This window comes from Amblyomma americanum, unplaced genomic scaffold (genome assembly GCF_052857255.1).
Source record: "Amblyomma americanum isolate KBUSLIRL-KWMA unplaced genomic scaffold, ASM5285725v1 scaffold_12, whole genome shotgun sequence".
NCBI lineage: Eukaryota > Metazoa > Arthropoda > Arachnida > Ixodida > Ixodidae > Amblyomma > Amblyomma americanum.
The window spans coordinates 861224-887803 of record NW_027526484.1 but is presented as its reverse complement, the minus strand read 5'-3'; the positions used below and the strand labels follow the sequence as shown (position 1 = coordinate 887803).

Genomic DNA, 26580 nt, shown 5'->3' with positions numbered 1-26580 from the left:
TTCAGGTGTCCAACGATATATGAGACAGATACTGCGCCATTTCCTTTCCCCAAAAAAAACCAATTATTAATATTAACAATATTTTTTGAAAGGTAAAGCCTCGTTAAATCAGTTGTTCTGATATTTTTTCCGCTCAGTTAGCCGAAAATCTTGAAGCGCTTCAGTTGAAGCAGACGAAATGGCCGGAATGGCATATTCAAAAGACCCGCGCTTCTTGCAACGCTCGCCTCGGCGGCTTGTCGTGACGCTTTCCACTACAGAAAACAGACGATGCCACTGCCGCCCCTCAGTGAAGAACGGCGCTTCCGGGTTAAGGTTCACCGATCTCAACGCAGATGATTAAGTTTTCGCATCATGCATGGCTCAACTAAGTAAGTACCATTGTAAAACTACGATACAAATGTTACCATAAAGCGCAAGCTCTGTGTGCAGTTTCACCGCAAACGAGCTAGTGGTTGAGGTGAGAAAATTTCCGAAAGTATTCACGATAAAAATGCACAAAACTGTATATCATTGCAAAACATCTCATCATGCACCTATTTTCACAACAAACTTACAGCAATGTCCACTCAAAATTATACCTATCTCAGCAGTGCCGCACGCACAATCATGCTGTTGCATCACATGCAATAGTATCAGCACCGACTTAAGGCGCTTTCGAAAAGAGGGTAAGTTACCATGGTAGAGCAAGCAATCTCAATGCAAGTTCACTGCTCGTGGAACAAATTGTGACAGGTCATTCAGCGCCCAAGTTCAGTACGAGAAATAAGGTCAGGACATGAAAAGAATAGATTGATATACATAATGTTGCAATCGAACATTACAAAGCAGCACAGCGGAGAATCCGCTAAGGTGCAGTATAATTTAAGCATGCCTTGTTTCAGACCCAAAAACTGGCAAACTTGGCGTAGTCAACAGCAGCACACATTCAAGAAGAGGGAGCAGAAATGTATAGTGAGAGAGCCAACATATAGGTGACATATCCTGCACTAGTCAACTTGTTAATTTTGGCTCTTGCTCTTCAAGACCTGTTGCCATAATTTGTGATGCACTATCTTTAAAGTTAAAAACGGGTCCCTTTCATGTTATGAACCTATGCTTTTTTTTTCATGTATTCTGTTTTCTGACCATATTTGTATGAGTTTAAATAGCTACTGCATAATTTCTCACACAAGTGAACATATTCTGTAATTCTGAGCAGACTCACTGCTTTTCTATTGTACAGCATGGGCCCAAGCCTAGCTGAGAAGGCTAAGGGTAAAAATAATTACAGTTTTTCAATTTATTTTAATGCAAGAGCCTTACTAGCACCATTAGACAAAATTCCAACAGTGACTGTCGTTGTTGAGGCCAAGAGACGGTCCCAGAATGATGGTGTCGCAACAGCTATCGTCTAGCCACCAAAGCGGCGAATGTGACAACAGCATGCACAACAGATACCAGGAGCAGCCACCCCCCCCCCCCCGACTCCTCATCGCTTCCTAAGCACCACCTGCTCGTATGGCATAACTGGCGGACCTCCTTGTGGCGCCAGTTTCCCGGCTTGCATATAGAAATTGTAATGCAACTGTTTGTTTTTAAGCATTCTGGGCGATGTCATACGATTTCCCGTTGCACATGGCACACATATGCTAGTCAAGTTTGAGGCTAGCTTGCGAGAGGTATTCCAACATACTTAGCTTGGTGTCAGAGATGGTCTATGGTTCTCAATCCATCAAAGCGCAAAATTATGTCCATCTGCCGCCAATCTAACCCTTCTAAAACGTTCGATTACAAGATTAGTGGAGTTTCTTAGAGAACATTTCATCTTATAATTAACTCAGTGTTCACATCACTAACAACTTATCCTGGTGCATGCACATCAAACATGCAAACCGTGCCCTTGGTTACATACGTAGAAACTTCTCTCAGGCTCCATCCCATTTGAAGTTACTTTTATATCAAACACTAATACGGCCAAAGCTAGAATACGCATCATCGATATGGGACCCTGCATAACTCACCTTAATCGATGCTATAGAATCTGTTCAGAATCGGTCAGCTCGCTTCATCCTTTCCAATTATTCTCACACGGCTAGTGTTTCTTTAATGAAATCTAAACTTGGTCTGACTAATCTCGCAGTTCGTAGAAATATTTCACGCCTCAGTTTTTTCCACAGTATTTTCTTTCATAATGAGACACTAAAACAGGAATTCTTTTCTTCTATACCATCAACGTATCATCACGTGTTGATCATCCATATAAATAAAGTTGCCATCCCAACCTGTAAAACGAATGTGCTTTTTAATTCTTTCTTACCGAAGACTAGCACTGAGTGGAATCACCTTCCACCCCATATCGCATGCATTGAAGACGCGTCATCCTTCAAGCCACTTATCACCAAGTGTGTCATCGAACAAGCATCGGCATAATGATTTTTGCTTTTCTTTTGCCTGTACTTTTTATGTATTTTTTCTTTTTTCACCAACCCCTCTATAACGCCCTGCGGCCCTGAGGCTGTTGTAATAAATAAATAAATAAATACTACTTAAGATCTCATGATGCACCTCCAATTGTGTGCCTTCCTCGACATTTTTATCAAAGTTGCGATTCAGCAGTTCATCATTGAGCTGCCGGTGGTGTCATATGATTTCTCATTGCATATAGCATACATCTCTTAGTCAAGCTGCAGGCTAGGTCGCGAGACGAATTCTAACTGACTACATAAGTACTTTAATGGTGTGGTGGTTAACGACTTTCGTTTCACAATTGTGATGCAACTGTTTGCCGTACAGTATTCCGGCTGGTGTCACACAATTTTTCGTTGCACATAGCATACAGCTGCTAGTCAAGTTGGAGGCAAGCTGGTGACAGGGGTTCTAACCAATAACATATAAGCTTTGAATGAGACATTCATGCTTTTGCTTTCACAGCATGTAAGCAATATTAAGTGCCCTCTGTATTATTTTTGGTGCTAGAATATAGGATAAAATTGATTTTATTCAGTTTAATTTGACCTCGCAATCAACATTAGACACACTACTGGCCTCTGACATCACATGGTCTTCAATATATTGTGACAATATAACCAAACTGAAACTTTTAAGTAGAAGAAAAAAAATGCGGCAATTTTAGGGCCCCAATACTGTTTGGCTTATTAAAGTCCGATACAACTTAAATCTGTAGTGAAGCTCGGTCCGATGATTGCCAAACACTGTTCTTCCATGACAAGAAAGTAAAATAGTTTGTCATAAAAGCTCTTTCTTGTTAACCAAAACAAAAAGCTAGCCACAAGACGAAATATAAGCTCAAGAATTTTGACGACTCTAGCTTGTTTGGTATATGTAGTCAAACATTAAAAAGCTGATTTCGTCTGGTATTGTGACTGGTCAGCAGAGTAATACGGATGGACTGCCGCAGACCATGGTCCACTGTTACGAACTCCCATTTATTATAAGCTGTATATCCCACTTTATTTGGTACTTCATAATCTGTTGGGTATTGCACTAACTCTTAAGAGCAATCTCATGCAAAGCACGTTTGCAACATTGAAAAATGGGGAACCCGGAGACATAATGGAAGCCTTCATCATGCTGACAAGGAAAGAGGCGGAATACAACAGCAGAGCCCTGTCTATTGCTCTGACCAAGAAAAAATTCTCCTATCTGAACTCAAGATGCCAAGTGAACAAAGAACACATTCTCAACCCTTGAGCCCCCGTCATGTTTGCAGTCTGTTTTTGTGCCTCTTTTAAAGCAATCTTGTTAATGGTCCTGTTCAGCAGCGACCCCAGAGTCACGTGACCTTGCGATGTCACCACAACCTGTCCACTGTGGTAGGCGACAGATTACTGGTTGCGAGAAGTTGCTCAGGAAGAGCAGCGTCGGTCTCGCAAGCACACCACCGGTACAGCCACCTGCTAGGCAATGGGGCATCGCTTGAACTGCTGCACCACAGTGCCAGGAGTGGTATGAGAACTCCCCGCAATCTATGAATGTAAAGCAGAGAATGAATGACTAATTCTGCATATACAGGCATGCAGGCGTCCGGCGCGGCGGCTCAGTGATTATGATGCTTGGCTGCTGACCCGAAAGACGCGGGTTCGATCCCGGCCGTGGCGGTCGAATTTCGATGGAGGCGAAATTTTAGAGGCGCGTGTACTGTGCGATGTCAGTGCATGTCAAAGAACCCGAGGTGGTCGAAATTTCCAGAGCCCTTCACTATGGCATCGCATCCCTCATAGACTGAGTCGCTTTGGGACGTTAAGCCCCCATAAACCAACAGGCATGTAGACAAAACCTCGGTGACAGAAAAGGAGTACTTGAGCGGGAGAGATCTCTGATGCTATCGTAGTGTACTCAAGTGTTATGTGATGGTGCAAGAAAGAACAGTGTCCATGTCAGCAAATTATAAGCAAAGAAGACCTCAGGCTGCTGAAGGGACCCATTAACACTATTTCATCATACCTTGAGCCGGAGCTCAAATGTCCCCTCAAGTTTTCACCGAGTAAGCTGTATAAGCAATAAAATATTTGCTAGCGTACTCTGAGTTAGAAGAGATAAACTCACCCAGCAATCTGATAAGGCAAGTAGCATGCTGCTGAGCAAGTGGCAGCTGCAGCTTGGACAGCAGCGACTGGAGCAGTGGAAGAAGCTGTTTTCTCAGCACCCACGGCCGAATAGAATTGGGCGACTGCCGGCAGATCTCTTCCAAGGCCTTGCGAAGCTCCAGGCAGGTGTCTGGCCCCAAAAAACAACGGTCACATGCTTGGAACCACAATTCCATGACTAACAATCACGGCCATGCAAGTACTGTTGCGTGTGTATGTACTCCCCCACAGATCGAAAACGGCACGTTCACCATTTCCAATGATGCGAGAGCTGAAGATGCTTGGGTCTTACACAGTCTCTTAACCCCATAATGGGTGCTGGGTAAGATGCAGACTCCTTCAGATCACCCAAAGAAAGCACTGGTTGCAGGATCAAACCCCAGCTGCGGCATATGCATTTCAGTGGAAAGGAAAAGGAAACTGCTCGTGTATTGTGCGATGGCAGCACACCTTAAGAGCCCCAATGGCTTAAATTAATGCAGAGCCCTCCACTACAGTGTATCTTGACACGCACATGCAGCTCCCAAAGGTCAAGAACATTACCGCAGAGAACGCTGGTTCATCAATCTCACCAGGCAGTCTTGTATTAATAAATTTTGCCTTAATCAAGATGATACTAGCGTAAAAAACACCTCTAAACTCAGTTTCTTTGTAACCATCACAGGGTCAAAAAATATGGGAGCTAATTATACGATGTGATGTGACAAATCTGCATTAGTAGTATTGGCTTCACATTGTGCTGTAACAATTTCGCTTTTACAATCATCCCCTCTGCAGTGTGCCTTTGAATTTGATTTCACGGGTTCCAGGGCGGAGGCATTGGACACACAGAAAGCAGGGCTCTTGCTGAATGAGAGCTATAACCAAGAACTGCACACTTTCACTGCATCAGTAAACGCATGCCTTCCCGGAACAATTCCTTGAGGAGTTCACAGCCAGAATGTGCCCCTGAGCAGATTCAAAGTTGGTACACTGCCCCAGATCATGATCACACCGCCATCATCATCCTCGTTTTACGCCCACTGCACGTCAACGGCCTCCACCGGATGCCTCCAATCAGCTCTGTCCAGTGCAAGCCGCAGCCATCCTGATCTCACCTGGCCACCCGGCTACTGAAAGTGCAACGAAAGAGCCTGGCCGAAATAAAGGAAAGGAAATGGATATGGGCTGGGCATGTGAATGCAGAGGACAACTAACCGACGGTCCCTTAAACGTAACAGAGTGGATTCCAAGAAGCGTAACGAGGGTAGCTCCTTGGTTACACTTACTGTCTTTTGGAATCCACTCTGTTACCCTTAAGGAACCATTGGTTACTCGTCCCCTGCATTCACACATGCCCTGCCCATATCCATTTCCTTTTCTTGATTTCAGCAGCCAGGATACCATCTATTCCACAACCCACGCCCTTTCGTCGAGGCCTCGGCACGAAGTGCTCCAAGAGCCAACTCCCTCACCCATGCACTCGTGGGTAGTCAGCAGGGGATGCAGGAGATCATCCACCAGTGGATACAAGTTCCCGTCGAAGCAGGGCAGAGGTCCGAGCTTATCCAGCACCGTTTTGCAATATGACAGGAGTGTGTCGCTGAGCTCATTGGATGGGCACCGGTGCAGCACGTAGCTGATGACATTCCTCACTGGGCCTGCATTCGACATGTACAGACAGTGGGGCGGTTGTTGGCTGAAGGACCAAGCAAAGCCTCTGCGGGCAAGGTCCCCTTCCTATGTCCCCCACTCTAAGCAGAGAACAGTGAAAGGGCATGTTGCAGGACTTATGCCAAGAAGTTGCATCAACACAGCCTTTCAAATATTAATAAGGATAAATTTGGAAAAGCATGCAGTTCATGACCAATAATCAGCCTCAAATATGACAACAGAAGTTATAAAAGGGTTAACATGGCAAACTGAAGGGAAGCAGCTTCTTCAAGTATTCCGTGTGTCGAAAATAGTTTTCTTTTTTTCTACAATCTGCAAAAAGCTGCGATGCACGAAAACATGAAACAAAAAAACAAAAGACCGTTAACATCATAGGATACACTGCATGCAGTGCGCCCAACAAAGACCATTGCATACACCAGAACAAACATCTCAAGAACCAAACATAAAACTATCACTGCACACAACCTGTTTCTGGTCACCCATAACAAATCGCCTATTCCTGTTTGAGAAAGTGTGAAAAAAAAGCAATGCTACAAGGGACTTTAGTGTAGACCTTTAAGCCCTACACTAAAGTTGGACAGACAGAAAAACCGGATTTGCCCAGGACTGCAGTGATACTCTGAATCTCTTCTGACGAAGGATCACTTAGTGTTGAATTTGAGACGCTGGTTAGAGCGTACGAGCTTTGAGTCGACCTCTTCACTTGGGAGTGAAACATGAACCACCACTGCAGACTAAGTGTTCAAAACTGGGTTTGCCCTCGAAAGTGCGCAGCGAGGTTTGCGGAGCCTCCTCCAAGCACACACCCCAGAAGCCGGGCGCCGGGCCATGGTTGGCTTGTACCCATTTTTACCGGTGGGTGTTCGGCAGTGGGTTTCGAACCAACCACGTACCTCCCGGAGCTGAAGCGGACGCCCAGACCACTACACATTAAGGTTGAGGACAACTTGTTTAAGTTATAGCTCTCAATAAAAACTGATTCTCTTTGACTCTTTCCAGCTACCCTGATGTTGATATGGCACCAAAAGACGTTTATCGCCAAAAAAATTGAATTTGAAAAATTTCTCTGCCAGTTGATTCAAATTCGTGATGTCCTTGCCAAAAAAGGTCGGGTTGCCTGTTTTGAAGCGCATGGCGGAGTAGTGTTGCCTCTGGTATCCGCACCCAAAAATCAGTGCTAACGTGCAAGCATTTTACTTGTGAAATCAGCTGGTGGTGGTGACACTGGTATTATGTTTCTTTGGACTTTTCTACAGCATATATAAGCTTCCTTTACAGTGACAGTGGTCTCTTTGTGATTAGAACATGGCACCCTGCTGATATATAGGACAAGTTTTATTTGTTCAGTTCCTTTAATTAGCAAAACAAGCAAACAATGCTTGCCTGCAGCCAGTTATGTGATACCACTGAATGGCCATGCATATTTTCCACAAATCACATTACTGTGAAAATCCGCTTAGTGAACCATGCTCACACGCGAAGATTACCTGTTCGCCTCAAGGAATTGAACAGCGCGCTGCTATGATCATACGTTGCTGACATCACTGCCACAGGGTGACAGTTATCCTAAGAGAACTGATCACTCCCGCTCCCTTTCAACACAAGAGTACCGTATTTACACGAATGTAAGTCGACTCGAATGTAAGTCGACCCCCCCAAATCACATGTCCGAAAAACAAAAGTTGACGCGAATGTAAGTCGACCCCCCCAATCGCATGTCCAAAAAAAATAACACCGGTGGAGCGCTTCAAAAACGAAAATTTATTGCATAGACGGGCTATTCATCCTCACTTGAGTCATCTTCAGTGGTACTGCTGTCGTCGTCGTCGCCGCTGCGATCCCACAGCACATCGTCCTCCATGGAAAGCCCGCACTTCCTAAATGATGATGATGATGATGCTGGCTATCCCTTTGTATCGGGAGATCAACGGTACTAAAAACCGGATCAAGCCAAGAAGGTAATTAAAAATAAAAATTAAAGAATAAAAACACCTAACATACGCTCATGGCACGTTTTGGTCCCCTGAGCCTTCAAGGAGCGTGACCGTGTCGTGTGCGCCACCAATGTTCCAAACATCGCTTGGTTCGCTCAACCAGCTTCCATTGCGGTGGCTCGTCGGGTCGGTGAAAATCGAGTGCTATTGCTAGTGCCCCGAGGCTCTTGGATCCGCTGATCGCGTCAAGCGGCATGGGGCCTACTGAGGAATTGTCCTGTGCATTCGAAACCGACGGGTGTAGGCCTGCACATTCCAACACGATGTGCTCGACGGTTTTATCAGCGCCTCCGCAAGGTTCACACATCGTGCTCATACCCTCCGTGTACTTTGCTCGAAGACATCGGGTGCGAAGCACACCGCTCCTAGCTTCGCACAACAGTCCACTGCCCCTAGTGTTGTCATACAGGGGCTCTTTTTTGACCTTCGATTTCCCTTGTTGGTAAACGGCCAGGGCTGGCTTCTCGCGGGCCGTCTGCTGCCAACGACGCTGCTCCTCGCATCGCACTTGTTCTCGAATCTTTTGCCGTCCGTTGGGTTGGAAACTTGAAGTGGGGGGGGTACCACTCCGTATTTATCCGCCAGACTCCTGGTCGTACGACGGGCCCACTTGGTGTTGACACACCTCAGGTGGACATACTTGAACACTTCCTGCGCCCAGCAGCCATCCTGCATTTTGCTAAGACGACGCTCATAGCTCAGTTTGGCTACGGCTTCCCGTGCCTCAAAAGAGGACCACCCCAGATCACCCTGACCCGCCTCGTTCGGCCCACTGCCGTGAGCTCCCATGGCCATTCGTCCCACCTCTCTCTGCCGCATCTCCAAACCTTGGCGAGTCACGGAGGATAAACAGATGACTGCGTTGCTGAAGGTAAGGCCTGGCACCGCCACTGCCTTCCATAGCGATCAGGTGACTTCAAAACGGTCGAAAGCCCATAAGGCACGTGAGCTCAGGAAAGCCCGTCGTCTGATGGCCTTCGTCTGGAGTTGCTTCTCGAAATCCTCTACATAGTTGCAGCCCGCCGAGATTTCTATTCCCAGGTATCTGTAAGACGGCAACCAAAGGACACTGTTGTTCTGAAGATGTGGGGTCTCTTGTCCACTGTCCTCGGACGACTCTGGCAGGAATCTGACTGCTGCAGACTTCATGGCGTTGAAACGGAGCCCGAGGCCATCGCCCTCAGATGAGCATATGTCTAGGAGGCTCTGGAGATCTCCCGTGTTGTCCGCAAGCAGTACGTTCTGAAGATGCAGAGGTGGGGTCTCTTGTTCACTGTCCTCGGACGCCTCTGGCAGGAATCTGACTGCTGCAGACTTCGTGGCGTTGAAACGGAGCCCGAGGCCATCGCCCTCAGATGAGCATATGTCTAGGAGGCTCTGGAGATCTCCCGTGTTGTCCGCAAGCAGTACTATATCGTCTGCATACAGGAGGGCTGGTAGCCTGCGAGTACGAGTGGCGCCATCCCTCATGTAGGTGAGGCTGAACCCAACTCCGCTCTCCACAAGGCGCTGCTCCATCCCCGAGATAAACAACATGAACAGGATTGGCGACATAGGGCAGCCCTGACGCAATCCCCTAGACACGCTGATTGGCCTGGTGGTTGAGGCCCCCCAGTGGATCACAGCCTGGGTTTCAGTGTATAAAGCCTTCACCAAGTGTAGTAGCGGTTCTGGGATAGCCTGTGCCTCCAGGACCTCCCACAGTCGATCGTGCTTCACTGAGTCGTATGCCTGGGCTATATCCAGAAAGCCCAGTACCAGCTCTCACTTCTCTTTGGCGGCGATCTCAATTGAAGATGTCACAACGAAAAGGTTGTCTTCCAGTCGGCGATTGGGTCGAAAGCCATTTTGCAGTTCGCCCAGAATTTGAGCATTTTCCGCTCATCTCTGTATGCGAGCTCGCAGAATGTGGCAAAACAAGCGATACAAAGCAGATGTTATTGCAATGGGTCTATAGCTTTTCAAGAGGGCCTTGTCTCCTCCTCTCTTTAGTACCAGCTGTATCCTTGAGCACCGAGCAGTGTCTGTGGTCATTACATAGTTCAAGGCTTCCCTGAGCTGTTCCCGTGTTCTTTTCTCCATCTTTTTTATTAGTAATGGTGGTATGCCATCCAGCCCTACTGCCGAGCTTCGCGCCACGTGTCGCAGTGCTCGCTTCAGCTCCCCCTCTGTGACTGTGTCACATCCCGATTTGACAGGTGGGCTTGCGGGTGGTAGTGCTGCACTATCCTGGCCTATCAGGGATTGGAACTGGTGGGCCATATGTGTTTCAATGCAGCCCAGGAAGGCTGCTTCCACGTACTCCTCCCCTGTGGTTGGTTCTCGCAGGGTCACCGTGTCAGCTTTAGCCACTGGCTGAAGTGTCTCTCTGGGTAAAAAAGGCAATAACTGCAGTAAAAGCTAGCCGGCCAATCCAGAAGACATAGACCTAAAGCATGGTGGGACAAAGAGGTGTCCAATGCCCTAAAGCAAAGTAAAGTCACTTGTAGAGAGCTTCGACATGCCACACTGTGGGGCACACCTGAAATAATAAATAGGCTGTGGGAGGCATACATTGAAGCGAAAAAGCATATGGTCGCTTTGGTACAACAGAAGATGCTGGCAGTTAACAGAAAGCTCCTCCATGAAATAAAATCAGCTGGCAGAGATGGCCCAGCGAAATTCTGGCGATATATCCAGACCACGACCGCACCGCGACATTGCGTGGAATGGCCGCCCAAGCGGAAATCACCCACCCGCACACAGCCGCCAGGGAGGCTCTCTTCACGCTCCCCGTTGGCGTATGTTCCCGCCCTTCTGCCGCCAGCCACTCGTACTCACGCCGGAGCAAGTCCTTGAATGGCTTGTTAATGCCAACGTCTAGCGGCTGCAGCTGCCCCGTCAGACCGCTAGGAATCACCAGCATATCTGTATCTTCTTTTCGGAGCTCTGCCTTCACTTTCACGGTAAGGTGGTCGCGAAATGAGTCCAGCACGAGGAGGTTCGGATTGCGATTTTTGAGGGATGCCCCTGGCCTCAAAAGCCACACCCGACGGTACCAATCAATAACTAAGTCGTCCGTCATAAAGCCTTTTTCGTTCACTCGCACAATCACACCATTCGGGAACATTTCCTTTGGCATAGTTTTTCTTCTGAAGAGGATGTACGGTCGGAGCTTTGTGCCATCTGCCAAGCATGATAGCATAACAGTGAACCGAAGTTTCTCGTTTCCTGTCATGAGAAGCTTAACCTCGCGAGCTCCCCTCACGCTCACTGTTGTGTTGCTCGTCATGTCGAAGTAGACGGGAGTTTGGTCCGCATTGCCGATTTGGCCGAGCAGGTATTGCCGCGAGTCGCGGAGCTTGAGGTAGTGCCTATGGAAGGCGAGAACTTTCTCCTTGCAAGCAGCAGGCAGCTTCTGGCATACACTAGTACGCCGACGAAGAGAGAAGCCAGCCCTCTTCATAAATTTCGAAGCCCAAGCCCTGCTGGGTTTGAAGTCTGTTCGGAGTATTCCAGCTTCCGCAGCAAAGACCCGGCCTTGTTGCGTGAACATTTCGCATGTCACTGGAAGGAACCGATCACGTATTTCGGTGACATACGCTGCAAGCTTGACCTCCAGCTCCAGAAAGCGTCCCGACTTCGGCCCACGGAAACCTCTTCGCTTGGAGTCGCAATAGAAAATTTTGTCTCGCTGCTTCCGCCACTCCCGCACCAACCGTTCAGAAACGTCGAACTTGCGGCCCGCCGCACAGTTGTTGGTTTCTTCGGCGTAAATGATGGCCTCCCTCTTGAACGCTGCAGTAAATGAGCGCCGAATGCTTTTCGAACCTGGAGAGCTCATGGCAAAGCAAGCTGCCTGCAGTCGAGTCAAAAGCATCGGCTCTTCCAGCACACATCGGCATTCCCCAGAAGCGCCGCTAATTTCGACCACCTGGGGATCTTTAACCTGCTGTACTGACATCGCACAGCACACAGGCGCCTTTGCGTTTCGCTTCCATCAAAACGCTGCCGCCGCGGTCAGGTTCTAACCCGGGTATCCTGTTCAGTAGCACTGAACCATCGCGGTGGGTAACGGTGCAGTGCGCAGTAAAAATAAAAAATAAAAAATCCTGGCCAAAAAGCACGCGGAATACCTGAATGCTACGCTTGGAGCCATAGAGCAAATAAAAACTTCTAACATCGCAGTAGCGTCCCTGATAGATTGTTTTTCTTTTTATTGGCAGTGCAAGGTTTCGTTTCGATTGTAAGTCGACGCCCCCACTTCAGAATTTTAAATTTCAAAAAAAGGGTCGACTCACAATCGTGTAAATACAATCGTGTAAATACGGTAACATTGCGCCAGCACTTCTAGCAACATACAAGTTTTTAGGAGTTTATGAACATAATTACAGCAAACATATTTTTATACCTATACTGCAGTGTACTGTTTACAGTAATAAAAATATTCACTGTAAAAGAAAACTGTAGTACTGGTTGTGTGCCGACTAATATTGACATGTGCACTACTTTGACACGCCTCCATGATAACAGTTTATATACCGCAGCGCCGAGTGCAATTGTTTCAGTTCATGCTAGCTTATCGCTGACAGCAGCCAAGCTGTGCTGACACTCATTTGTACTTTGTTAATGGAATAAAAATATTCCTTCAGCGTGTTTCACTGCCACTGCCTTGGTTCCTACCTGCACGGAAGAACACCACAAAACATTTAAGATATGTGGACATGCACTCAGGGCCTGACTCCTCCCAATTGGCTCACTCTAAAAGGCTTGGCAGCCAAAACAATTTTTCTGCAAGTGCGTCCTAACTGTGAGTATGCACACTCTTCCAGTAAAACACAATGTGCCTGCCTATAGTTCCATCCATTTCAGGCAACTACCACTGCCGAGTTTCAAGGCATAAGTGGAAATAGTGCTTCGAGCAGTGCCAGTTCAGCTTACTACTGCAGATGACGAATCCAGTTCCTTACCTGGTGACAGGGCATCAAACAGACCAGGCCAGGCACCCACTGCTGAGGCCACCAGGAACGAAGCCCGGTCAGAGCGCATGAGCTCCCAGATCATGTCACGGGCCACTGCACGCTCACCAAGGCTGCGGCACAGCGCAAACATGAACCGCACGTATGCGGCCTGTGGCAGCAGACTTTTTGGCTGCCAGATGCTACAAAAGCGGGCTATCAGCACGAACAGGAGTGCCGCCTGCCGATCCGGTGCGGCATGCGCCATAGCGATGAGCAGCAGATTTTCCATCTTGGTGAACAAGGGGGCCTTGCACTTCCCCTGGCAGAACTCCACGATGAGGTTTGTCTTGCACCTGCTCAGCAGGGTGAGGACGGCGCACAAGAACGTGTTGTGCTCAGTATTCGACACGAGCACCGCCACAGAGTCGGACTGCTCGGAGAGTGAGGCCAACGTCCTGAGCTGGTCCAGAAAAGCCCTCACTTCCTTGGAAAGAGAGATTTCGGACAACGCCAACTCCCCCAGCTGAGCATGTGCAGGACTTTGCAGGAATTGCATGTATGCAAATGCTTCTTCACGCTTCCCTTCCTGTACCTCTACCGGTCTAGGCAAGCAGCTCTTCTCAATGAGCCGTGGGACCAGGGTGGGCGATGCTTCCTGTACCTCTACCGGTCTAGGCAAGCAGCTGTTGTCATTCAGCTGTGAGGCCGGGGTGGGCGATGCTTCCTGTACCTCTACCGGTCTAAGCAAGCAGCTGTTCTCAGTTAGTTGTGGGGCCAGGGTGGGCGATGCTTCCTGTACCTCTACCGGTCTAGGCAAGCAGCTGTTGTCGGTCAGCTGTGAGGCCAGGGTGGGCGATGCTTCCTGTACCTCCACCGGTCTAGGCAAGCGGCTGTCCTTGCTAAGCCGTGGGGCCGGGATGGGCGATGTTTCCTGAACCTCTACCGGTCTAGGCAAGCGGCTGTGCTTGCTCAGCCGTGGGGCCGGGATGGGCGATGCTTCCCTGCTAAGCCTCTCTGGCACGCTGTGTGGAGGAGTGAGTGGGGACGTTAGAGAGACTATTTCTGGCCTGCTGCGTTTTCTGCAAACTTCTTCCTCTTCTTCCAATCCATTAAAGGGGCCACCCTCACTCATTTGGTGAACCGAGTGCCGTCTCTTTGTCGGCAGCGCCACCTCCAATGGCCGTCCATTGTGCATTTCGTCATGTGAATGCTGGAGAAAACAGAGGTCAAGTTAGTTTCGACACCACCAAATGCTGAAGTAAATGAATAAAGTAAAAATGTTATAAACTAGCGGCAAATAAAATTTTGCTGTTGATCCAAGCAGAATTATTATGATGATGATGATGATGGATTTTTCTGGCACAAGGGCATCTCCCACGAAACACAAGAAGTGCTACGCAACATGTAACAAATGTCTACTAAAGTATACGGTAATGTCTAGTACAAATTTATTTTCAGATGTTCTCTAGACAATGAGGCAAAAAGGGGTGCTATATACCTGCTGATGCTCCGCCAGAAAAGATCTAGAAAACTTCTTCGTAAGAACTCGCTCAGAATTTAACATATTTAGGCATTTTTATTTTTTGAAAATGGCTGCTTTCATGAAGCCTGTAGACTCAATATCAGTATGCTACATATTTAGAGCCCTCTAGAATCAACCAGTGGGATCCCAGTAAAAAAAAAGGGGGGGGTCCAGTTGAAACCAATGGATCGAAAACCAATTGTGTTTTCGCCACCCATTGGGCTCCACCAATTGAGTCCAAATGGTGCTTCCAGTTAGAAATAATTGGTTCACCCAACCAGGCCGAATGGACCACCAATTGAACGCAATTGCCATACCTATTTGACTCAAATGGTTTGAACTGGTCAGCAAAAAAAAAATATAGAATTATATTGGAACCAATTGGCCTTTATTCTATGACTTCTGTGAGACTGCTGCCAACATTTCTACAAGGGACCTGAAATTATAAATACATGCCGTTAGGAAAACCAAGAGAGACTAGCAAGTATGCATTACACACAGAGAGTCAAACGCTGTGTACCAACACAAGTTCTTGACGTATATCCACAGAGCACACTTTTTCAGTCACTAATATACACCACCGATGAGACCGTCTAGCTGGAGCCAGTGGCGAGTGAACATTAAGCGAAGTTATCTAATTTAAGAATGCCCACAGTGATGGTGGAAGTGATGAAAATAATTCAAGAGATTAAGCTATTAATATCTCTTTTACAAGAACACAATTAGCCTAGCATTCTGTTTTATAGCCAGCTAAACATATACACAGAATGAAGAACATCAGTCACTTACGCACAGACTTTCCAATTGGATTGTCCAGTTGGAACCAACTGGAGCTTCCAGTTGGGACATCAACTTCCAATTGGTTTTCTTGGTTCCAACTGGAAGCCCCAATTGATTTAAAATGGTTACAGTTGGGCAACCCAACTGGAAGTGCCAAAATCAATTGGAAACTCAAAAACCAGTTGGGTAATCCAGTTGGAAAGCAGAACCAATTGGAATGCCCAGCTGGAACTCGGGAAACCAAATGGACTACCCAGTTGGATTCATGAGTCCAACTGGCTGACCAATTGGATCCAAATGGTTCCAATTGGAACCAAATGGTATGCCCAACTGGACCCATTGTTTCTTTCTTTTACGGGGCTATTTCATTAGGTTTAGTGCTCATGCTTTTTTTAGAGCTGCAGATTTTGTTTACTCAGATATTTGCAGTATAGCTTGAACTGTAAAGGGCAGGCAGCTGCCCTTTGCAGCATAAATACACATGCAAATGAGGCAAGAAAACCCGCTTCGTCAGTCTCTGCCATAGTTTATTATATAAGTGTCCAATAAAGAAAGCTGAATTGCTTGGCATTAAAACTGGAAGTAGCAGGATGCTTGCTTTGCAGGGGCCACCTTCCAAATTTCTCTTACACTGAGAAGTTTCATACCTGCATACGTTCTCGAGTAGACTTCTCGTCAGAGAAATTTTTAAAACATTGAGTGGAAAGTGTATATTTAGAAAAGTTTTCAAAACATTGGTGAATAAACCTCTATTATCAGTATGTTTTTAAAATGTCTGTGAATAAACCTCTTTTGTCAGTGTGTTTTTAAAACGTTTGTGGATAAGCCTCCATTATTTTATGAGATGTTTTTTAAACATATCAATCTAGAGTTGGACGCGGCTAATGTTTGGAGTTGTTTGAAGACGTTTTATAGAAGTTATGTGTTTCATCGGCTGTGACCAAAGAGCGCCATGGCACAGGGTACTTTTCTTCGACTCAAGGTAGGGTCAGACACCCATTTCCCAAGCACTGCACCCTAAAGAAGCCGAGCACCAGGCAGGGGAAAGCTTGAACCCACTGCATCACCGGTGGCTACCCGGCGGCACTGGGGATCGAACCCCACACCTCCCGCATGCGAGGCAGATGCTCAGACCACTAGGTCACCGTTGCGGTCTGCAAGCAGAATCGCATGCAACGGTGCCAAATTACATCATGCACGAAAGCCATTAAACAGTGACTAGGTTGGAGATCCATCAAACGTCCACGCTCTGTGCAGGAAAGAAAAAGGTGTTGGGTTCTTGACCAGAAGACCAATAAAGGCTGCAACATTCACAATCCTCCAAGTATGGGAGGGCGGCAGACATCTTAAACAAGCTTAAAGGGACATCAAAGGCAAACTGCATTTCAAGTTCTGGAGCAATTTTTGGAGCAGAAAAATATTCATTTTGGAGAACCTTTGTATCAGAACGGTAATCCTGGAGCAACCCGGGAGCAGCACAAATGGAATAAAAGGAGTCACCCAAAAGATTTTGTTCCTAATGAGATAAAGTTCAGCCATGTGTAGCTAGAAAGAAAAAACAGCTGTTGAAAAAAGTGACAAAAAATTTTATTAATCCTGACACTGTCTTGCACGCGAGTTCAGCCAAGCATGCTTGACTAAATGTCTGAAGAACACGCTCACTAGAAACATTCTTTTTTTTCATTGGCTCAATTTAAACCTGGTTATAAAGAAATTAAAAAAAGTGGGATTTTTCGTTACTTGCAGTTTCTGCGAGAACAGTCGAAAGCACACTGCATAACTGAAACTAAAATAAGAAATAAATGTAGGTGAAATCATATTGAAAATGTTTACAAAAACAGCGTTACTCGAAGTAAGAAACACGGAGAAACGTTTCGCGATCGCGCTAACTGCGGCAGCAGCCGGCACCCCCGCCGCGGCTCACGCAATGCTGCTCCGCGTGGGGTGGGGAGGGCGGGTAGGGGCACCGCGGCCTCGCCGCAGAGGCACATGCTTCTTCCTGCATGTTCCCGCTCTCGGTTATCTTCTCAGTTATCCCCTTGCTGTTGCCCCTGGAAACGAACTCCTCACCTTGCGTTGCCTGTGCTCTCCACCGTCCCCGCTCCCAATGCTTGAGAGCTATCGGCATCGGAATCACACGAGCAGCCACGCGGCAGCGATGGTCGTGCACTGCTTGTGTCTTTTCCTTTTTTTGCTATGACCTATTATTTTTTCGGTGCTTTTGAGCATGAACTGTTGTAATGCCACGTAGCATGACGTTCCAAAAGAGAAAGTGCCAGAGATGCACCGATGGCGCTGGAGCATGGCACGTTGTGTCAACTGCAGCCGCTGGCTGCAATTGGCGTTCGTCTTATGTCGGTGCTTTATCGTCATGAAACTTCTGCGTGGTTCTGCCAAATTTCGAGTGGCTCAGCAGCACTAGCTAACAGAGAGATGGCGTAGCCAGTTCGTTGCACCAAGGTCAACCACCGCAATACCTTCGTTACATGGAGGTCTGAAATACATGCGCTTCAATGCAGGTGCTGGGGAATTCAGAAACTTCATAGTATCGAGAAATTCACTATATTGAGGTTCATTACGTTTAGGTTTAACTGTATCTCAATGCTTCTTGGAATTTTTTTACTAATTCATCAAGCTCGCGAAGTGCATCAGCAAGGCTGAAATTCCTTGTTCCAACAAAGCTTGACCTTGTTGGGCCTGCTTCAAGCTTTTGTTTCTCAACCCAGAAGATACTTGTTCAGCCCTCTTCAGGGCTGACTGACATGATGCAATTTTTTTATGTAACCGACATGATGCGCAAACATGGAAGAAGGAAAACTTGGGAGAGGCCCTCGTTATCCGAGCTGCACGCCAAAGTGCGCTAGAAATCACGGGCTTTTGCAAGGACTACTGGGAGTCTGCCCGACGGCGTAGCCAATAGTAATGCTAGGCGTAGCGTTGTTGTCTGCTGCAATGCCTGCTGCGCATGCGCAAGCATGCTGATACAGCGGCCAAGAAGGGAGCAGGAGGAGCCAGCTACACAAATGATGTTACTGCCTCTCCAGAGTTCTTTCCTTCCTCTATGTGCGCGAATAAACTGGCTGCTAAATTATACCACGAGTATAGTGAACTAGAATACTTTCTAGTGGCACGACCGGTGGCTGCTGGGGCCAGATCGGCTGAAGCGAGTTGACACTGACGGCCGCCAGGGGCGCTGCTGCGCCTTTTCCTAGCCTCCGGCGCGCACGTTGGCAGCACATGGCAATGCGGTGTGTGATTTAGCTCGCTTCGCGCGCGCGCTGTCACGCAGTTAATTTTACTTTAGCGTTCGTATCTTGCTGTTAAGTAGGGATAGCAGTGAGCAGGAACTATGTAGCATCAGTGTCAGGGAATTTAACGAAGTTATGGCAACAAGAAGAACTGATTCTCACTGTTTTGCGCCAGGCTGCCGCACCGGCTACCCGGGCGCGCCTAAAGCATCGTTGTTTGCCGCACCAAGAGACGACGAGTTGCGAGGGAAGTGGGAGCGGAACATGCGAAGGGACGACAAGAGCCTCAGGGAACTATCAGCAGTGTGTGAGCACCATTTTGAAGCCCACCTCATATTGCGCGACTACGTTCACGTAATCGACGGCGTTGAAGTGCATATACCCAGAGGCAAGCCGTCGTTAGCTCCCGGTGCCATTCCGACGCTGCTGCCTGGGTGTCCAGCCTACCTCTCTGTTAAAACCCCTAAACAGAGGACTGAAAGGAAAAGATCTGCTTGTCAAACAATTCCACCACGAAGCAAGAAGCCGTGTCAGGACGTGAACAGCGCTGACAACGAACATCAAGAGCCGGGAGAGCTGGCTGCTACAGAATCCTCGCCTTTCTCGTTTCAGTCGCTCCGTGGACTCGCTCCTTCGACGAGCTGGTGCCGCTTCGAGGACGAACGTTTCGGGTTAATTTTTGCGACGTCTTTGAAAATGCAAGCAAGGCTTGTGATTACGCATGAGCGAGCTGTGGTTTTCAAGCCTGTCGGAGGCAAAGTTTGTGCTGACATTTATTACCAAGGAGTGATGTGCACAGAAAAAACAGTTGCCTCTGTTGGCGACGCTGCAGCTGTACTGCAGGATGCCGAAGCAACTTGTGTTTGCAAGGGAGCAATGACGGATGATGAATATAGGCAGGTGTTACCGAACTTGACGGTGAAACTTCAGGCAGCAACATGCAGCAACGGACTCTGCGTCTTCAGCATAAAGTGCTCCCGTCCGTTGGTAAGTAATTTTAAGAGACTTTCATGTACTAGTCTCGTATGTATGTATTCTTTATTCCAGCATTTAAACAGTTGCGTTTTTTTTTTCATCGACAGGACTTATCTGCCCAGAGTGCAAGTCGCATCGAAAGTTATTGCTGACCCGAAAGTCGAGCTTAAAAGCCCGTGTGTCCAAGAAAGGAGCTCTTGCTCAGCGTCTAAAACTTCAAAGGCAGAACACAAAACGTTTGAAGACCAGTGCCACTGCATTAAAGGGCCAACTGAAAGCAATGGCAGCTAAAAACAAAGACATCAATGAGAAAGAATTTGCCTCTAGAATAGAAAGTCTCCCTCCAAAACAGCGTGAAGCAACACTTCACATGTTTAAATCTGCTTCAAGAAAAAGCACAAAAGGCATGCAGTATTCTAACGAATGGGTCCTGGAGTGCCTCATAATGAAAATGAAGAGTGCCAGGCTTTATGAGCACCTGAGGAAGGAAACGATACTGTCACTCCCGAGTAAAACAACTCTACGCAAATATTTGAAATCCTACAGAACAGGGTTTGGTTTCTGCCCAAAGATCTTCAAAGTCATCAGTGAAAAGACAGCCACAATGGATGAATATGCACGCCACGGTGGAATTATTGTCGATGAGATGAAGCTCTCTCAGCATCTTTCTGTGACAACGGCTGGCCACATAGATGGTTTCGTGGATCTCGGCAAGTTTACATCGACTGAGGACAAACACACACCATGCGATCACGGAATGGTTCTGGTTTTCGTACCGTTTGTTGGAAAATGGACCCAAATTCTTGCAGCATTTGCAACAAGAGGGAACATTTGCGGCAGTACCTTAACGAAGATCATGATTGAAGCCATAATTTTGGCAGAAAAAGCAGGGCTGAAGGTTGAGTTCGTAACATCAAACGGAGCAAGTTGGAACTGACGGATGTGGACATTAATGGGCATCAAGGCATCTTTGGACCACATTAAATGCAGTGCACCACATCCTGTAGACGAGCACCGTCAACTTTTCTTCATGTCAGACTTCCCTCACCTCATAAAGTGCCTTCGAAACCGGCTGTTGAGCTTGGATTTCCAAACACCAAAGGGCCAAGTAAGTATTTGCCAAAGCGGCATGCTTAACTGTTTTCTGTAATTTTTGTTCCAGTCATTCTAACTGGCAGTAAATAATTACTGATTTGCCTTACCTGCAGGTGACAATGCGAACTATTCGAAAAGCTGTGGAGCTGGACGGAAGCAATGTTACCCTGCAGGCTATGCATGCATCACATCCAGCCATACGAACCCTAACAATTTCGAGAAAATGAGAGTCTCCTTTGCGTTCCAGCTCTTCAGTGAAAAAGTAATTCATGGGCTTCAGCTGCAAAAAGCCATGTTAGAGCCTCTGTGCGGCAGCATAACAGCGACAGTTCACTTTTTTGAGTAAGTATTGCATATCATAGAATGATAACTCCACTACTCCAGGTACAAAGAAAATGCCTTATTTTGTCAACCTAACCTTCAACCACAGCCTAGATCAAACTGGGACTAGCCTGCCTGACAACAAGTCTCACTTAATACAGTGTGCTATAGTGAACTGGTGCACGACCACATGACTAACTGAACGCTTTATTATTTATGTGTCGTAAATAAGTTAAATACCTAAGTGTGATTGAAATTGAACATTAACATTGCTCTTGCAGGATCATTCATGGTGTTATACAAGTCATGACGTCACGCTTTCCAGCTGAAGCACTGCGTCCGAACTCTGCATCGGCCGACAAGTTGAATTCTTTTCTGTCGTTTCTGTCAGAGTGGGAACGCCACACAAATGGGCAGCGGGGCTTTCTAAGCCAGTCCACAGTAACTGGACTGCGTGTAACTCTATGCAGTACCTTGTCGCTGTTGAAGTGTTTGACTCAACACATTGGTTTCAAGTATGTAATGACAAGCAGGGTGAGCCAAGACCCCGTGGAACATCTTTTTGGCATCGTCAGACAGTCATCGGGATGCAATACTCATCCTACACCTCAGCAGTTCATTGCTACAGTGAACTGTCTCAGCTTCAGCAATCTTGCACACTCTGTGTCAAGAGGAAACTGCGAGCCTGCTGTTTTAAGTTCACTCTTGAATGCAGATGCTGGTGAGCAGGACACTTGCACTGGGAGGGAGAAACTCATTGACAGATTTCTCGATGCCGGAAACTTGGATGCAGCCGACGCCCTGCTCACAAAAGCTGTGCCTGACCATTCTTCCATTGTTGTGGCATCAAGCGACTGCAGGCTAACCTTTTACATTGCTGGTTACGTCGCGCGAAAATGCGTTCTAAAAACGGGTTGTGAAAGGTGTCTTAACCTTCTTTTGCTCACCAAGGAGGCAGCGGACAATTTAAACATGGCCGAGCTTGTCCGTTTAAAGGACAATGGTGGGTTACTTTACCCTTCAAGCAAGTTGTTTAAATTTGTGGCTGACCTCGAAGAGTCATTCACAACCTGCTTTAGCCTTTCAGAGCTGCACTCTGAAAGTGTGCTTGATGTTTTGGACCTTGCTAAGCAAAAGCAGCAAACTGAGCTTGGATGCCCTGAGCACGCTCATACCATAGCTGCAGAAATAACTGCATTTTACCTAACTACTCGTCTGCATTTTTTCACCAAGAGCATTAATCGAGCCAGCGACAGCAAGCGGCAGGCGTCAAAGCACCTTAAATTGAGTAGGTGCTGAACAAGGCAATGGCAGGGAAGTTGTGGATTTTTGCAAACAAGATTTTTTTCTGATCATTTCTGCACTGAAGTCAGTTGTAAATAAAAGCTTCATATGGTGTTCATGTGTACATAGCTGTGACATCAATTTTATAATTATTACTACATCAAAAACAACACCAAAACTCACATCATAGCAGTAAATCAATCATATTTACAAGACCATTGACTTCTCTGAGCCATATATGAGCTCAAAATGCCGCATAAAATTTAGCTTAAACGGTTTACTTCTGAAAGTGTGTGGACAATAAATGGCTGTGAGTACACACACTAAATGGCATTGCTTTCGGGTCTTGATCTTCAAACCACAGCAATGGTCGCGCAAATAATTTGCTCTGTATGTCGTGCTGACCGCTTGTCATTCTGCGATGGTGTTTTGCGCCAAAAAATCACTCTGCAAGTCGGAGTTTAGCAGACGACGCGACAGTAGGAATGTTGTATCCTTGCTTAGGTACGTGGTTTTCAGACGCGTTTCAATAATTAACAAGCCTAGTCACTGTAACTGACAGGCGGAGAACAGCAAGAAGTAATAAATGAGCGATTCTTATTAGTAAATGAGATGAAAAACGCAAGATGACAGACGACCTTTTCAAAACTACGCGAATTCCTGTGCCTATGAAAAGTTGCGGTGGCGCCATCTCATGGCGTCTGTTAGAAAACGGCTCGCCTGCGCCTCGCCACTCGCGCCACTAGAGAGTATTCTAGTACACTATAACCACGAGCCAGCCCACAAGTGCTCTGGGTTGCCAACTGCAGAGACATTTTAGTAGGTTGCCAACTGAAAGCCAGTATGGTTCCAAGAATATTTGTGACAGCGACTTCTTTTTAGCGCAGCTAAGGAGCAATATTGATCAATTTTCCGCTTTTGGAGCAGAATTGCGCAGCAAAATGTAAATGTATAAAGCGCAAATGGCGCAACTGGAGCACCAAACAACAGGGAGGCTACTTTTAACTGAAAACGGCACCCTTATAAGCTACAGAAACCATCCAGAAATGATTTACAGGCATCGCCACCACAGGCCGTTTTCGCAAGCAAAATGCGGCATGGTGTCAAGATATACTTTTCTTATGCACAGATCCCTGAGGGTTGAGTTACACCACCACCGTACACCTCAGAAATATAAATCTTGGAGTATCTTCCCATGAAACACATAACTTCTATAAAACGTCTTCAAACAACTCCAAACGTTAACAGCGTGCAACTCTAGATTGAAACATTTAAAAAACACCTCATCAAATAATGGAGGCTTGTCCAAAAATGTTTTAAAAACATACTGACAAAAGAGGTTTATTCACAAATGTTTTATAAACTTTTCTAAATATACGTTTTCCACCAAATGTTTTAAAAATTTCTCTGATGAGAAGATTACTCCGGAACGTATGCAGGTATGAAACTGCAGGTACGAAACTTCTCAGTGTAAGAGAAATTTGTAAGGCGGCCTCTGCAAAGCAAGCATCCTGCTACTTCCAATTTTAATGCCACGCAATTTAGTTTTTTTTTGATTGGACACTTATATAATAACCTATGGCAGAGACTGATGAAGCGGGTTTTCTTGCCTCATTTGCATGTGTATCTATGCTGCAAAGGGCAGCTACCTGACCTTTGTGGTTCGAGCAATACTGCACATATGTGAGCAAATAAAATCTGCAGCTCTAAAAAAAGCATGAGCACTAAGCCTGATGAAATCCCACTGGTTGATTTTAGAGGGTTTTAAATATATAGCATTCTGATCTGGTGTCTACAGGCTTCATATAAGCAGCCATTTCCAAAAAATAAAAATATCTAAATATGTTCTTAGAGAGTTCTTACGAAGAAGTTTTCTAGATCTTTGTTGGCGGAGTTTTAGCAGGCATATAACACCTCTTTTTGCCTCATTGTGCAGAGGACATCTTAAAATAGATTTCTTCTAGACATTACCGTATACTTTTGCAGATGTTTGTTACACGTTACGTAGCCCTTCTTGTGTTTTACTCTTGACGGCGCAAGTCCAAATAAAATGGTAAAAAAAGGAATTCCATTTTCAAACCCAATCTGCTCACCAATAACTGCGTTTTTGGCTGACAAACAAAAGAGAACAAAGCCAAAAAGAGGAACCATTAAGTCAATATTTTCCATAAACAAACTTTTAACGGCATTATACTCAGTGTCCCGTTATAACAGCAGGCACAAGCTGAAGATGTCGGCGGTCGTCTTGTTGAGCCGTTCGGTGAGGCCGTTCGTTTGGGGGTGGTAAGCGGTTGTTTTGCGGTGACTGGTGCCGCTTAGGCGCATAACCTCCTGCGTAAGGGCCGAGGTGAACGCTGTTCCCCTGTCAGTTAAAACAATGGTGGGTGCACCATGACGAAGCACAATGTTTTGAATGAAAAAGTTCGCAATTTCGTCAGCAGTACCACGGGGAAGAGCTTTAGCCTCACAGTATCGGCTGAGGTAGTCGGTGGCAACCACAATGTAGCGGTTGCCCAGCGAGGACTCCGGAAATGGGCCGAGTATGTCCATGCCAACTTGGTGGAAGGGAACCTGAGGCGGATCAAAATGCTGGAGTAGGCCGGCTGGCTTAGTCGGCGGCGTCTTGCGACGCTGGCACTCGCGGCAAGTTCTTACGTAACGTTTCACAACTGCAGCAACCCTTGGCCAGTAGTATTTTTGCCGTATTTGTGCCAAAGTTCGACAAAAACCCAGGTGACCAGAAGATGGGTCATCATGGCTCGCCTGCAGGACTTCGTCGCGAAGGGCCGTAGGCACAACGAATAGATAGACAGCTTCTGTTGGACTGTAGTTTTTCTTATACAGGACGCCGTCACATAAACAGAACGGCAACAGCCCGCGCGAAAAGATTCGCGGGGGAGACTGAGCGCTTCCTTCTAGATACTCAATGAGGGGCCGTAGTTTGCTGTCGTCTCTTTGGCGTTGAATGAGGATGGACGTGGAGATAGCACCAAGAAAAACAGAATCGTCGTCGGGGTCAGCTCGGTTGTTCTCGATAGGAGCACGAGACAAACAGTCGGCATCACTGTGCTTCCTACCAGACTTATAGACGATGGTGACATCGAATTTCTGAAGTCGAAGGCTCCAGCGTGCAAGCCGTCCCGAGGAATCTTTGAGGTTCGCCAGCCAACACAGCGAGTGGTGGTCGCTGACGATCCTGACAGGGCGGCCGTATAGGTACGGGCGAAATTTTGTTACTGCCCACACAATGGCCAGGCATTCTTTTTCGGTGGTGGAATAGTTTGCCTCAGATCGTGACAATGTGCGGCTCGCGTATGCGATTACGCGTTCGAGACCATCCTGCCTCTGCACAAGGACCGCACCGAGGCCGATGTTGCTGGCGTCTGTGTGTAGTTCAGTGTCGGCTGACTTGTCGAAGTGTCCAAGGGTGGGCGTACTTTGGAGACGAGTGCGGAGGTCTTCAAAAGCTTGCTGTTGCTCCAGGTCCCAGAAGAATGGTTCGGAATCTTTCGTGAGTCGCGTGAGGGGCTCAGCGATCTGAGAGAAGTTCTGCACAAAACGTCGATAATAGGCGCAGAGACCCAGAAAGCGGCGCACACTGCGCTTATCGGTGGGCACAGGAAAAGCAGCCTCGGCAGCAGTCTTATTGGGGTCTGGGCTAACCCCTTTAGCGCTCACGATGTGGCCCAGAAACTTCAACTCTTCGAAAGCGAAGTGACACTTTTCGGGCTTCAGGGAAAGACCGGCCGACCGAATTGCTTCGAACACAGCGCGCAGGCGTCTCAGGTGCTCTTCGAATGTGTCAGAAAAGATGACAACGTCATCCAAGTACACGAGACAGGACTGCCATTTGAGATCGGCAAGAACGGTGTCCATCATCCTCTGGAAGGTTGCAGGAGCCGAGCACAGGCCGAAAGGGAGCACCCGGAATTCGTTCAGACCGTCCGGTGTAATAAAGGCGGTCTTTTCCCGGTCGCGTTCGTCCACCTCGATTTGCCAATAGCCGCTTTGTAAATCTAGTGATGAGAAGTACTTGGCGTGGCGCAGCCGGTCCAGGGAGTCATCAATACGTGGGAGAGGATAAACATCCTTTTTAGTGACTTTGTTTAAACGTCTGTAATCAACGCAGAACCGTAGGGTTCCATCTTTCTTTGCCACTACAACAACAGGCGATGC

The 26580-nt window shown here is 47.0% G+C and overlaps 1 protein-coding gene across 2 annotated transcripts in view; it reads right to left on the bottom strand.

The window, feature by feature from the left end:
- The window catches only part of LOC144111869 (uncharacterized), a 43337-nt gene that overhangs the window by 8049 nt on the left and 8708 nt on the right, over window positions 1-26580 (bottom strand). For both annotated transcript variants that reach the window (XM_077644897.1, XM_077644896.1), the window contains exons 3-5: window positions 13189-14389; window positions 6044-6229; window positions 4549-4719 (exon numbers count right to left, since the gene is read on the bottom strand). In XM_077644897.1, the coding sequence (XP_077501023.1) occupies window positions 4549-4719; window positions 6044-6229; window positions 13189-14389 (1558 nt within the window). The remainder of the gene's footprint in view (window positions 1-4548; window positions 4720-6043; window positions 6230-13188; window positions 14390-26580) is intronic.